The 15,693-nt window shown below is 38.3% G+C and overlaps 1 protein-coding gene across 2 annotated transcripts in view; it reads left to right on the forward strand.

Moving 5' to 3' along the window:
* The window catches only part of BICC1 (BicC family RNA binding protein 1), a 220,589-nt gene that overhangs the window by 177,284 nt on the left and 27,612 nt on the right, over positions 1-15,693 (forward strand). For both annotated transcript variants that reach the window (XM_074958792.1, XM_074958793.1), the window contains 5 exons: positions 517-675; positions 4,012-4,065; positions 5,283-5,477; positions 6,662-6,913; positions 15,246-15,377. In XM_074958792.1, coding sequence (XP_074814893.1) covers positions 517-675; positions 4,012-4,065; positions 5,283-5,477; positions 6,662-6,913; positions 15,246-15,377 — 792 coding nt within the window. The remainder of the gene's footprint in view (positions 1-516; positions 676-4,011; positions 4,066-5,282; positions 5,478-6,661; positions 6,914-15,245; positions 15,378-15,693) is intronic.

Raw genomic sequence — 15,693 nt, forward strand, 5'->3', positions numbered from 1 at the left:
TTATTTTAAATGGCAGAATTATAGACTCAACCAAAAAAGAACCATATAATAAGAATCCTGAAATCTGAAAGCTAGATTTTAATTTAAGAGAATTAAAACACCATTTTTCTAACTCTTAATCTGGAAGTTTGAAAACTAAAAAGTACATCTTACCTTGAGTAAACTGACACGCATCAATACTTCTGTTGATGTTTCTTAGTCTAGTGCAACTCTCATCCACCTTTCTTTAAAAGTGTTTTGCCATTTGTGAAACAGGTATTATAGGAGTCTAATGTATTTGGGTCCACACTAATTTCCTTATCAGGAAGAAAAGAAAATATTAATGGTTTAGCAATTAACTATAAAGTTCCAGTATTAAACAAGTCTTAATTCAGTCGACAATAAGCCATTGTCAAAATATTCTGGTGACCTAACTGTCTATAATATAGTTGTATACATGTAATTTCCTGCAAAATAGTGATGTTAAACTATTCCACACTGAAAAATCCAATAATAAATAGATGTTTTGGCCTCTAGAGTAATCGAGTCACCCTGAAGATGGATGTTTCACATACAGAACATTCTCATGTGATTGGCAAAGGCGGCAATAACATTAAAAAAGTGATGGAAGAAACAGGATGTCACATCCATTTTCCAGACTCAAATAGGAATAACCAAGCAGAAAAGAGCAACCAAGTAAGTATTTCATATTTTATTTATATTTTTACAGTATATATTTCTAGAGAATTGTTATGGTGGTGCCTGCAGTCAGACAATCTGTTGGAGACGCATCTTCAGACTATCATGGACAGGTATGAGGGTAGCAGAACAGCAGTGAGAAGCAACTGTGGTTACAGTGAGTCATTCTCTGGGAGAGTAGGTCTACATCAAGGATTACTATTCATGTTTGTGATTAGAATTGGCACCTTAATGTAGGAGATTAGGAGAGAGGCTCCACGAAGCCTGCTTTTTGCTGATAGCATGTTGTCCCATGAAGATAACACACTGGAAAGAGGTTTAGAAGGAGGCCCCTGAAGGGCTGCATTAGACGAAAATGGCTTACGAATCAGCCAACAAAAGACAGAATATGTGATGCTTCATTTGAGAGGGACAATGAGAAGCCAGTAAAATTAGGTGGTATAGAGTTAATCTGTTCAACAGTTTAGATGCCTCAGTTCGTTGTTGAGCCATGATGGGAATGTGCATGCAGAGATTAGGAGCTTGTAATGAGGCATAGATTCTTCCTCATCCTTGGTCACCACAGAAACCACTCAGACTCTCTTCTTGTGTGTCCTCTTTGTATAATTTATTCAGGTCCCCTTCAGCAACTCCTGTACAGTGCAATAAAACAGATCTAATACTTATGACCTAATTTCCTTCAGCTTTGTTCATCAGTGCCATGGGAGGAAAAGAGATCTCCCTTCCTTCGGATCTCCTTCAGACTGGGCACAGCCAGCTAGCCCTGTTCTCCCTCCCTGCCCCTTACTTCCCAACACTTCCTTCCTGCCTTTTATCAAGCTAGTCATCTGATGAGCCAATTAGTTCCTTAACTCATCCAGCCTTCCTATCTGATTAACTAATTACTTCCTATTTCCTCAGTCAGCCGTAACCGGAGGGAACTAATTGAGGCCACAGTGATCAGAGTGCTGTCCCATCTGTTAGGCTTCAGCGCTCTGTTACAGAGCCACGTGAAGAGCATGTGGTGTAAATGAAGGGAGTAGACAGGAATTTTCTGCTATAAGAATATGCCAAATAAACTAAAGACCAAAGTGTGTAAGATCATGATTAGGCCCTCTGTGACATTTGAGTCAAAATGCTAGCCAATCAGGAAGAGAAGAACAACCTCTTCCACTGCCAAAATGAGAATGTTCAGATGGATTCAGGGTAAGACAAGAGCTGATAGACTATGCAATGAAGTGGTACAAGCTATGATACGAGAAGCCCTCATCACAGGAAAGCTGAGGGAGTATCTACTGAGATGGCTGGATGGTGTGAGATAAGGGATAAGTTGAACAGAAAGTACAATAGCTAGTCGTCACAGTACAAAGACCATGAGAGAGACACGGAAAAGGATGGTTTGGGATGATGAAGAAGGTCGATGTCAGCTTGGAAGATGCGCTTGACAAGAATGCTTGGAGACTGTGATCGGGTGCTGATTAGAAAGACTGCAGAATCAGCCCCCTGCCATGCCAGCCCCATTTAGGTGAATAAAGAGGAGCTGGCTGGTAAGAACCTGCCCTAATTGGGGAATGAGGGCCAGCTGCCAGCCCAATTTAGCCCAGGGCTATATAAGAGGCTGGAAAGAAGGAAGCTGGGTGGTGGGATGGAGGAGAGCGAGGGAGTGCTGGCAGGGAGAAAGCCCTTCCCTCCTGGGTTCAGACAAGGAACCCAGAGATGTATAGTGAGAAGGTGGTAGGAGACAAACTTGTAAATAAAAGCACCAGTGGTTTCAGAACCCAAGGGTCTCAGAGTGACTTTATCTGGGCCTAGCAGAGGCAGGAGCCAGGAGGGCAGCTGCACTCTGTTACAGAGATGAAGAACAAGAGTCACTGACTCTGATTGAGGGGACAAGGCAAAGTAGTAGATGATCATGATGGTCCCATTCTGGCCTTAAAGTCTGAGTATATATGCTTATTAATATAAGCTGCTTATTCCATTTTAAGGTATTATATAATTATTTTTGTTTTAATTATTTTTTGCCTGGCTTGCATACATTGATGGTTATGGAAATTAACTCTTCATATCTAAATCGGATGTGGAAATCAGTGGATTATTCTAGGTGGACTGAAAGAAAATCTGTTTTTGCAAAAGGTTCTCCTTTATGAATAGATAGGGACAATTAGTATGTGTTTATCAAATTCTTTCAAATATTCAGAGGACAATCATTCAGTATAAGAAAGTGGTAGAGAAGCAGGGCATCTGGATTACTAATGTTTGTTTATTTTTAAAATTTCTAGGTGTTTTTGGCATGTTAAAAGTTATTTAGAAACTAAAGTTCGTAGATGTCTAACAAAAATGAAAACACCTGATGAAAGCAGTTCAACTTTATAGTGGTTATTAGAGTGAAGGTTGATTGTTGAATTATAATACATCAAAAAGAATCTTGCTGTTCTATAATACCAAATTTAAAGATCATTTTTACTTTTCAGTCTGTCACTGTAGCATACTAATAATTTATTCTGGCTTTTTTTTAAGTGGCATGTTCAATAAAACTCCCAGTGGCAACTTAGGATGTCATTTAAAAAAAATATATATTACATGTTCAGTATCAACCTTAAGGACTAATATACAGTTGCAGAACGAGAAGTACTTGTGGCACCTTAGAGACTAACAAATTTATTTGAGCATAAGCTTTCGTGGGCTAAAACCCACTTCATCGGAGGCATGCAGTGGAAAATATAGTACAAACACAAACACACACACAGAGAACATGAAACAATGGGTGTTACCATACACACTATAACAAGAGTGATCAGTTAAGGTGAGCTACTACCGGTGGGGGGGCGGGGAAGAACCCTTTTGTAGTGATGATCAAGATGGGCCATTTCCAGCAGTTGACAAGAACATGTGAGGAACAGTAGGGGGGAAAAATAAACATGGGGAAATAGTTTTACTTTGTGTAATGACCCATATACTCCCAGTCTTTATTCAAGCCTAATTTAATGGTGTCCAGTTTGCAAATTAATTCCAATTCAGCAGTCTCTCATTGGAGTCTGTTTTTGAAGTTTTTTTGTTGTAATATTGCGACTTTTAGGTCTTTTAAAAGTCTATGGCTATGTTGAATTTTGATTATAGTTTCTTCCAGTATTTGTTCGAAGTTTTCAGTATGTTGTAAGAGTTTTGTAGCATAAAAATCAGTATACAAAAGTAACCCTTTACTGGAGGGATTCAGTTTTCAACTACTGTTTTAAAAAATGCCTTAGACACCAACAGAAGTACAATACATATCAAAAATAACAAATATTTGGAGAATTTTTCAGATACTTTATATGAAAACTTGATGCTGTGTTGTCTGTGTTCTGACTTTTTCAGGTGTCTATTGCAGGACAGCCAGCTGGAGTGGAGTCTGCCAGAGTTAGAATACGGGTAACTTTGTATTTCCGTAACTCGCATCTCAAAGACACTGGAGATAGAAGAAGTTGAGGGATAGGAGTGGGAAATGATAGTTCAGTTCTGAGTATTCTAGGATTGACTGGCTCTGTGTTGTGATCCCTATGCAGATCATATCATAAAACCCAAAATTGCAAGAAAATGTCAGCAATATTCACGATGAACATTCGTTTGTTTGGTTTTTTTAATTAGCAGTTCTTAAATAATAAAACAAAATAAGCATAAAGGGCTCATGAGTTGTGTGTACACATGTGTTACAAATATATTAAGAATGTTAGCATTCATGTGGACAAACTACAAAACACTGAAGTGACTCTCATTTAGTCACCTTATGTTACCTAAACTGATTTAAAGCCTGAATTTAGTGTCAGCTATATAAACCAGATTTGATCTTGCAGTCCTTTTACTAAGAATTATGTAGTAAATTCTCCCTCTGCAGAGGTAATTTAGTTGCCTTTGATTGAATTTTAACTGTTATATGCAATAGAAAAAGCTAATGTGATGGACTGTAGCAAAATAAATCCATCCCCACCAATCGCATTCTGCACTCATTTCCCCCATCATAACACTCAATCTCTTTTGATTTTATATGTATCTCACACAACTGTATTTTGAACCATATGACACATTATGGACATTTTAATGTTCTATACTTATACATACATTAAGGCTGTATGTTTGATGGCTATGATGGTTGTGACAGAAACCACAACTTATAGGACTTTTCCATAAAAAGTCATTGTTTTTCTAACCCCAGCCATCCCACTATGGAGCAAGATCCCTGCATGAATTTTCACAAATGTAGCTCAATATATGTATGTAAGTATAGAATAGTGTGGGAATGCCATGGGGTTTTTTTGTTTTTGTTTTTTTTTAACTTTCTTTCGTTGCAAAAAAAAAAAAACTGTGGCTTTTTTGCAATTTTTCTAACAAAGTATGACATTCACACTTTTTCCCCAACAAGGTAATGAATTTTTTCTATTTGTTTCTGATAGCAAACAACTTGCCTTGGATGATGTCACCAAACTTAGGTTTCTGTAAAGAAAGCTCAGGGAGATTGTAGATATTCTAAATGTTATCACAGCGGAGTGACAGAAAATTCTAAATTTTTATTAAAGTTGTGGTAGGCTGAGTAAATGTGATTGTGCTTCGAATACATGCTGTGGTTTTTTTTTCCCTCAATCTCACTCTAGGAGCTGCTTCCTTTGGTACTTATGTTTGAATTACCCATAGCTGGAATTCTCCAACCCATCCCAGATCCTAATTCTCCCACAATTCAGCATATATCACAGACTTATAACATTTCAGTTTCCTTTAAACAACGTTCTCGAATGTACGGTGCTACTGTCATTGTCAGAGGATCACAGAATAATACTAGTGCTGTGAAGGTAATACATTTCACGAAAGTTATTCCAGATATCCTAAATATGTAAAAACTTAGTTGCTTAAATGGTGCCTTGTTGCAATACCCTGGTTGATCAGGAAGGCATTTATTATTATAGCTTTTAACAATTTGGATGCACTGATCTTAAATGTTTTAGGGTGTTGGTTTTTTTTATAAAATAGGATTTGTGTATGTACAGAAGAACATTTTCACTTTGAAACCTAATTTTATATGTTTACTTCAGTTTAAATTTTAAATATATCAGAGACCTTACTCAGGCTTTAGGCACTCTGAGAAATGATTAATATCACAAGCCAAAATTAAAAACTGCTATACCAGAGCAGGGGCCAATCTCACCTACCATCAGAAACAGCAAGTAAGCAAAAAATGTAAACCAATGAACAAACCAAATCCTAACCCCCACATACCTGAGCCCTCCCCAAATGCCTGGTTAAATAGGTGGCCTTGCAATATACCTTAAAGGCCAACAAATTTGGGCTATTTCAGACAAAGGGGGAAACAGTGAATTCAAAAGACATGGAAGGGGCCAATCACTCAGGACATGTTGTTAACAGACTTTTAAGCTAAAAGCAAGGGAGCTCCAGCTTGAGTACTTCTGTGGATGACAGCTGTGGCAGTATGGCACAGAGAGAGAAGGTGGTGTCAAGTAGGTAGGTTTCAAGTCAATTAGGGCTTCATAGACCTAAACAAGGGTCAAATCTTGCAACTAGATTTGTTCAGATATACCCCTATTGACTTCAGTATGACTGCATGTGGGCACAGGTTCCTCCTTTGTGGAACCAGGGGCAGGACTTGAGGCCAAGACATTAAAGGCCAGATTTTTAAAGGTATTTAGGTGCCTAAAGATCCAGATAGGAACCCAATGGGATTTTCCAAAGCACCTAACTTCCTTTGAGTTCAGTGGAGTTCAGATGCAGTTCAAGATAAGTTAGGTACAGTCCAACTCTTTCTGAATTACAGGTTAACTTGATTTCAAACAGAATAGTAAATTGCTTTTTTTTTTTTTTAACATTAGTAAATCCTTTGTATGTTGCTGCTTACTTATTCTGGAATGTGAAATGTGTGGTGTCTAAATCAAGTGTAATCTGATGAAATTCTTATTTTGTATCCACCGCTGTGCAGTTTTGGTTGTTTCTCTATAAGGTATTTTCTCCTATTTGTCTGTAGGAAGGAACAGCCATGCTTCTGGAACACCTGGCTGGTAGTCTGGCGTCTGCAATCCCTGTGAGCACGCAGCTAGATATTGCAGCACAGCATCATCTCTTTATGATGGGTCGAAATGGCAGTAACATCAAACATATCATGCAGAGAACTGGTGCTCAGATCCACTTCCCTGACCCCAGTAACCCACAAAAGAAATCTACTGTCTACCTCCAGGGCACTATTGAGTCAGTCTGTCTTGCCAGACAATATCTCATGGTAAATATTTCAGTGACATCTGTATGAAAAATGTCAAATAACTAAAAGAAAATACCACCAGTTCTTGTGTATTTATGATTCAAATGCAAATGACTTTCTGTACTGGAGCAGAAGAAATAATATTTATTTACATAACAGAATACTGATTGAGATGAGCACTCATCTTCTGACAGTGTGTCTTATGAAATGGTTTCTATGAATTGTAGTTGTCTTCTATCTGATTTTCTTAATAAATGTGTTATACACTATCATGATAAAAGATGCGTTGCCAATAGGAATGACATAATTAAAATTGGTTATGATGGTGATGTTACCGATTAGAAGGCAGAAATTGAGATAAGCAGTTCTTTTCTTCCATTAATGTCCAACCACCTCTTTTTTTTCCCATCGTTTTGTTAGTGTGATAAGTGAGCAGCTTTTCTGGAGCCAGTGAGAGAGGTTGCTCGGCATATGGGTGGACCAAATGATCTTTTTAGGGCAGGTTTCCTTGGAAGTAGGAGATGATCAGATACCTTGGAGACACTTGCTTACGTCCTAGCAGGTTCTACATTCTTTAGTTTTGTGGACTACATTAGCAGTAGAACTGTCAGAAATTTTCCAGTGAAACAGTTTCTTTGGAAAATGCCAATTTGCTGGACCAAAATGTTTTGTTCTGAATCCATTACACATCAAGAAATAGACAGGCTTCCCTTGCAGCTCAGGGGGATGGCAAGCTCCCGTCACTGAGGCATGGAGCCTACCACCCCCTGGAGCCAGGAGTCTGCAGGTGGCAGACTTTCTACTCCACAACAGGAGCCCTGGTTACTGCAAGGATTCTTGGGGCTGCTAAGCTCCATAGCAGCATCCTTGGGAGAGCCCTGTCTGGAGCTGGAACTCTCAGGGCTAGCAACCCTGAGAACCCAGTCAGGCTCACTGTTATGGAGCAGCTAAGTGAAATTGACAGGAATGTTAATTTCCTATTTTGTTTCAGGAACAACATATTTCAGTGTTCTTTAAACAAAATTATTGGGGATCTCTGGTTCACCAGAAATTTGCCTTTTTTTTTTTCCAAATCAGAACAAAAGCAATATTGTGAATAACAATATCCCTTGCAAACCAAATCTCCCTGAGCTTTGGCCAGTTCTAATTAGCAGTACTATTTCTTTAACAAGGCTAACCATATTGGGGGGGATATTTGTTTTGTTTTTACAGGTACAAAGTTAATGAGCCGCTAGTGCGGCTGACTGCGGCCTGTAGGTGGTCTTGTAATACTAAGAACAACAATATTAGTCTCATAACAGTGACAATTGGGGCTTAGGACCGATACAGAACTCTGATACGGTGACACAAGAGGATTTCAAGTAATTAATAGACATTTGGTTAAGGTGTTTAGTAACTGATCATTATTTCTGCAAGTGGCATATTTGTGTTAAACCTCACTGAGAATAAAATGGGTTAGGTTTTTTTAAAAGAAATAACTGATTCAACTAGCCACATCATAACAATCTCTTTAGCCACTTTTTGCGTAATGTTTTCAAGTTTTACAATTAGTTATAGCTATCACTAGTGAGTTTGTTTTAAGGCTTGAATGTTAAGCTTTTCATAGTAAACATAATCTGTAGTATAGTATTCTTTATCTTTACGTTAGTCACAGTTTCTGAGTTTAATAGAGACTTCTAGGAGAGGTATGGGGTATGATCTAGAGCTGTGACTGCCAAGACTGGGTGCATTATGATTGGAGTTTGTTTGTTATCTCATGTGACAAAGAAAATTACCATATCATAGAATATCAGGGTTGGAAGGGACCTCAGGAGGTCATCTAGTCCAACCCCCTGCTCAAAGCAGGACCAATCCCCAATTAAATCATCCCAGCCAGGGCTTTGTCAAGCCTGACCTTAAAAACTTCTAAGGAAGGAGATTCTGCCACCTCCCTAGGTAACGCATTCCAGTGTTTCACCACCCTCCTAGTGAAAAAGTTTTTCCTAATATCCAACCTAAACCTCCCCCACTGCAACTTGAGACGATTACTCCTTGTCCTGTCATCTTCTACCACTGAGAATAGTCTAGAACCATCCTCTTTGGAACCACTTCTCAGGTAGTTGAAAGCAGCTATCAAATCCCCCCTCATTCTTCTCTTCTGCAGACTAAACAATCCCAGTTCCCTCAGCCTCTCCTCATAAGTCATGTGTTCCAGACCCCTAATCATTTTTGTTGCCCTCCGCTGGACTCTTTCCAATTTTTCCACATCCTTCTTGTAGTGTGGGGCCCAAAACTGGACACAGTACTCCAGATGAGGCCTCACCAATGTCGAATAGAGGGGAACAATCATGTCCCTCAGTCTGCTGGCTATGCCCCTACTCATACATCCCAAAATGCCATTGGCCTTCTTGGCAACAAGGGCACACTGTTGACTCATATCCAGCTTCTTGTCCACTGTCACCCCTAGGTCCTTTTCCGCAGAACTGCTGCCTAGCCATTCGGTCCCTAGTCTGTAGCGGTGCATTGGATTCTTCCGTCCTAAGTGCAGGACCCTGCACTTATCCTTGTTGAACCTCATCAGATTTCTTTTGGCCCAATCCTCCAATTTGTCTAGGTCCCTCTGTATCCTATCCCTACCTGCCACCGTATCTACCACTCCTCCCAGTTTAGTATCATCCGCAAATTTGCTGCGAGTGTAATCCACACCATCCTCCAGATCATTTATGAAGATATTGAACAAAACCGGCCCCAGGACCGACCCTTGGGGCACTCCATCTAGACATGGAGCCATTGATCACTACCCTTTGAGCCAGACAATCTAGCCAACTTTCTACCCACCTTATAGTGCATTCATCCAGCCCATACTTCTTTAACTTGCTGACAAGAATACTGTGGGAGACCGTGTCAAAAGCTTTGCTAAAGTCAAGAAACAATACATCCACTGCTTTCCCTTCATCCACAGAACCAGTAATCTCATCATAGAAGGCGATTAGATTAGTCAGGCATGACCTTCCCTTGGTGAATCCATGCTGACTGTTCCTGATCACTTTCCTCTCGTGTAAGTGCTTCAGGATTGATTCCTTGAGGACCTGCTCCATGATTTTTCCGGGGACTGAGGTGAGGCTGACTGGCCTGTAGTTCCCAGGATCCTCCTTCTTTCCTTTTTTAAAGATGGGCACTACATTAGCCTTTTTCCAGTCGTCCGGGACTTCCCCCGATCTCCATGAGTTTTCAAAGATAATGGCCAATGGCTCTGCAATCACAGCCACCAACTCCTTTAGCACTGTCGGGTGCAACGCATCCGGCCCCATGGACTTGTGCACGTCCAGATTTTCTAAATAGTCCCTAACCACCTCTTTCTCCACAGAGGGCTGGCCACCTCCTCCCCATGCTGTGTTGCCCAGCGCAGCAGTCTGGGAGCTGACCTTGTTCGTGAACACAGAGGCAAAAAAAGCATTGAGTACATTAGCTTTTTCCACATCCTCTGTCACTAGGTTGCCTCCCTCATTCAGTAAGGGGCCCACGCTTTCCTTGGCTTTCTTCTTGTTGCCAACATACCTGAAGAAACCCTTCTTTTTATTCTTAACATCTCTTGCTAGCTGCAGCTCCAGGTGCGATTTGGCCCTCCTGATTTCATTCCTACATGCCCGAGCAACATTTTTATACTCTTCCCTGGTCATTTGTCCAATGATCAAGATCAACATATGATCAAGACTAACATACAGAAAACGTAGGAATATCACTTGTAGATGTAACCTCATTGCACTAGATAAATATATACAATTAATGAATACAAATAAAAAATGAAGTTTGTATTAGAGACATAAGTATTGCAAGCCCTTATATTACTGACTTCTAAAACCCCATGTCTGTACTGTTTTGAGCTATTCGTCCTTCATTTACCACCCCAACATACATACTCCATCTGAACTGAAAGAGAGCCTCTAGAGGGAGAGTGTGTGTATGTGTGTACATGGTTATCTGTATTATAAATAATATAATCAAATAGTGTATTGATTCCTGAACAGACATGCTTATAAATATTGGGAGACAGCTATTCTATGTATATCATCAGTGAGCTTCAAAGTATGCTACTCCCATTGTCATTCAAGCTGAAGAAGATAGGGGAGACAGTAGTGCCCCAAAACATAAATAAGAATAACATATAAATTTTCAAATACCCTTTGTTGCATGGAGGAAAGAAACATCAGAAACTATTGAAATGTTTTTAGAATATTGCAAAATTCAACTTTCTGGTGGTAAAACACCGCTAATTTCTGTGTGCTCAAAGCTACAGGAAATCTATAGCCCTTAAGAAGTATACTGACCTAAACTGAGGAACAAATTGAGATTTAGTTTGTCCAACCTGGCATTGTTCCATATGTTTTGAAATATTTACTCATATTTCCAATTTTGTAGCTATAACATGTTTTTAAAAGCAAGCGTTACAAAAAATAAATGGACATTTTTAATGTATGCTAGAGTCCCTATATTTGCTAGGTGATATGACAAAACTGAACATATTTTTAAAAGGAGAAGCTAACGAAATATATGTACGTGTGTGTGTGTGTGTGTGTATATATATATATATATATATATATATATAAAAATACACACACACATATATATATATATATAGAGAGAGAGAGAGAGAGAGATTAAAAATTAGGAGCCAGAGATATTTACTAACTTAAAAGTTTTTAACTACTTTATTTAACCTGGTCAGCTGCATGGCATAAATAGCTGCATTCATTCCTTGGATCTTCTAAAATAAATTTCAACAGTGTTTTTTGGCTCCATTCAGTGGACTCAAATTTCTATATTTTTGAGACTTCTGTGGTACCAGAAGCTGTCTAGCTATAGTCAGATTTAATATTGGCTGCTTCCATCTTTCCTGGAAGCAGGCCAAATAGGTGCTGATGTTGTCTCTGAGCTAGACAATGAAACTAGCTCATGATTTTTGTAATAATGGATTTGATGGCAAAATATACAACAGTGTGAACTGTTTTCCCATGTAGCCATTTCTCTGAGCTTGACAATTTCTATAAGCAAACTTTACATGGCTCCCTAAAATCAACAAAGACAAAATAGGTAGCCTAAGCAAGCTTCCTGTGAACTACTGAAATGCATGATACTGTAAGGGATCGGCAACCTTTGACATGCCAAGGTAAGCCCCCTGGCGGGCCAGGCCAGTTTGTTTACCTGCCGCATCCACAGGTTTGGCCGATCACAGCTCCCACAGGCTACGGTTCGCCAATGCAGACCAATGGGGGCTGCGGGAAGCGGTGCGGGCCGATGGATGAGCTTCCAAAAGCCACAAAGAGATCCATATGCTCAACCCTTTGGGGTAGGTGATATGTATGTTTCTTTTAGGCTATAAAGATTGGATAAACTACACAGTAATATTGATAACTTTTAAAAGCAATTCACCACTCGCAAAATGAAATTGAGAAACTAATATTGTGGATGTAAACTAATTATTTCTATTGATTCCCATATGTGTCCAATGTACTAATTATTTAATGTGACACAAACATGGCAAACAAGATTTTAATAACATGTATTACATTCCTTTTTATAAGATGCATACATTTTGTGTATTAAAAGTTAATTTGCATTATTCTTAAATGTAAATGTTAATATAAACCTGACATTAACACAAGTTGTACACAAGTTTACTCACCGAAAAGGCCATGATTTATATTGATATATAAATTGCAGGTACCCTTAAATTCTGACTTGGAAAACCTTCCACATTCCAGATGTGTGCTAATCAGAGAACTACATCACTTTGCCACTAGCTTACACATTTTGATCTTTATGAACCTCTAGTGTCCAAATATGGCCGTTAAGATAATGTCCATATGAGAAACTGGTAAATGGCAAACCATAAAAGAAAAGCAAGTGTATATTGTGACTCGAAATAAAAACTTATTGCTATCTTGAGTTGACAGAGTTGTTTTGTTTTTTTTTTTTAAAGAAGTCAACAGTTAAAAGCTCAGCATGTTGTCTTCTGGGGGGTTTGTTTGGTTTTTCCTATTCATCTGTCTTTTTCTCAGTATTTAGTATCACTAATCAGTAGATCAAGAAACTTAATTTCAATGACTGCATAAAATAATTTTATTTATGATCCATTTGCTCATAACATTAGAGTATTAATTTATTTTTCATATTGAAAAGTTAGTTTTGTTTCTTTAATCTCCCTCAAAGAACACTCTCTGGTCCATGAAAAAACCTGCTTTTTTTTGTGGGGAAGCCTTCCCATTTAGCATTGGCTTCCTTCTGGTTGGGCATATTTGCTTTCTTTCCTTTTTTCCAATACCATCCCCCAGGTGTTATAAACATAACAAAACTACAGTCCAGCCACCAAATCATGTTGCACGCTTATTAAAACTTACTTCCAGATTGTAAAATTTCAATTTTGGGCTGTTTTGTTTTCTTGACTTTTAGTTGAATTTGTTTATTCAAATGCTTATTGAATAATTACATTTTTGGCTTTACAAAAGCTGTTGGAAAATCCAAGTATGACATGTGCTCAGCATTTTTCTTACCACAACAAAATGGGTTATAGTGGGGATTATTGATTTGAATGTGTTATTCATGACTATGGCTTCTTCAGCCAAGTTGACTTTCTGAAGTCAATCTGTTTTTCATAGTCTTCCCAAAGTTGGTCCCCTAAAATAGTGTGGTTTTCTGTTTGCTTAAGCTTCAATTAGTTATATGGACCAACCTGTAAGTTTAGACCATCTTGGATTATTATTTTGAAGCACTCTTATCTGCTTTTCATTTCTCCCGATATCCCTTTTGAACTTTGGTGAACTTGGAAGGTATTTTCTTTTATACATTGTTAGTTATCTGAATATAATCTCTTTAAAAAAATTAAACATATGCCAGGGTTTTTTTTAAAAAAATAGGTGCCTAAATTCAGGGCTGCAAAGTCCATATTCAAGTACCTATGTGAGTAGTCAGATGTTTCAAAAGTGCTGGGCACCTACCAGCTACCAAAATAATATTTTCATAAATGAAGGGCTAGGTTTTAAGGAAATGAAGGGAATGGAGTATAAGTAGTTTGGTAGGGAAGTGCAAAGGTTGTAAAGCAAAAGAGTCAAATATGACAAAATACTATGGCAGAGATTTTCAGAAAGAGCTCTCCGTATTTATACACCTAAATAAGTGGCTTGGCTTCCTGCTTCTGCCTTCACTTTCTGCTCTAAACTGCTGAATAGTGTAATTTTACTATATTGAACTGCTGCTGTTTTCCTGGTTGTATTGCTTGGTGGATGAAGTGATTCTTGTACAGTCTATGGAGACTTTGAAACCCTTTGGAACGAAAATATAAATGTGTGATTATGCAGAACTGATATTGTTGGGGTGACTAATCATGTTTTCTTTCCTTTTTTGCACAGTATGCAGCACGCATTTGCTACTTTCTACATGATAATTGTTTTCTTCTCAGTGTTGTCGTATTTTAAAACCTCTTGAATTGCAAAATTGTTGCAGCTTAATCTCTGAAAATACAGATTTAGCTACTCAGTGGTGAGGCAAAGGGAAATTTTATTAAAGATTTTACAATCCAGAGGGATTTTCTTTTTCACAGTTATAACATTCTTTTTCCCGTCACCCCAGCTATGATTTTAAGGTTAACAATATGACCAAATAATGGTACTGCTAACTATTCTCTTGACAATAGTTTGTGGCAATTAGACAGTACATACTTTCAAAAGTCGATCCTTCCAACATCCTATAATTTTGGATAGTGAATGTATATAACCCATGAGTTAATCTTTGTTCACTATGAGGTGAGATTCTTACTCAACAAACCATCACATCCTCAAAATGTCAAACTGTCAAACTCTCTGAGGAACAAGAAAAGGAGTACTTGTGGCACCTTAGAGACTAACAAATTTATTTGAGCATAAGCTTTCGTGGGCTACAGCCCACTTCATCGGATGCATAGAATGGAACATATAGTAAGAAGATGATAGATACAGAGAACATGAAAAGGTGGAAGTAGCCATACCAACTATAAGGGGATAATTAAATATCTTCTTACTATATGTTCCATTCTATGCATCTGATGAAGTGGGCTGTAGCCCACGAAAGCTTATGCTCAAATAAATTGGTTAGTCTCTAAGGTGCCACAACTACACCTGTTCTTTTTGCGGATACAGACTAACACGGCTGCTACTCTGAAAGCTCTCTGAGCGTTGGTGTTGTAGGAGGTAATACTGATCTTGTAGAATTTCATTCTTACTGTTCCAGTCAGATCTGCTAAGATCTTGAGCTACATAGGACAGGAAATGTTGACCGTTGTGTTTTAGCCGATGTTGTATTTGGTACAAGGGTACTTTATCATTTGAATTTAACTTTCCAGGGTTGCCTTCCTCTTGTGCTGATGTTTGATATGAAGGAAGAAATTGAAATAGAACCACAGATTATAACTCAGCTAATGGAACAATTAGATGTCTTCATCAGCATTAAACCAAAGCCAAAACAACCAAGCAAGGTTGGTGAAAACCTAACCTATTTTTTGTAAACTATTAAGTATGTTCTCTGTACACAAAACCCCCATAACACTATATGAAATATTGAACACTTCATTCCTGGATATTGCATTTAAAGGAGCCATTCACTGTTTTGTCTTTTCTTCACTTTGGTACTTCACTGGTGACACGACCAAATTCTGTTCTGTTCAAAGAGGTGCCATCCTTTGATTTCAGTGAAGCTGTACACATTAAGAGCAGAATTTGGCTCATTAGATTTAAGCTGAGTATTTTCTAATCAAAATGCCTTTTTTCAGTGAATTACAAAAATGTCTTCAG

This window comes from Natator depressus, chromosome 7, assembly GCF_965152275.1.
Source record: "Natator depressus isolate rNatDep1 chromosome 7, rNatDep2.hap1, whole genome shotgun sequence".
In the NCBI taxonomy this organism is placed as follows: Eukaryota; Metazoa; Chordata; order Testudines; family Cheloniidae; genus Natator; species Natator depressus.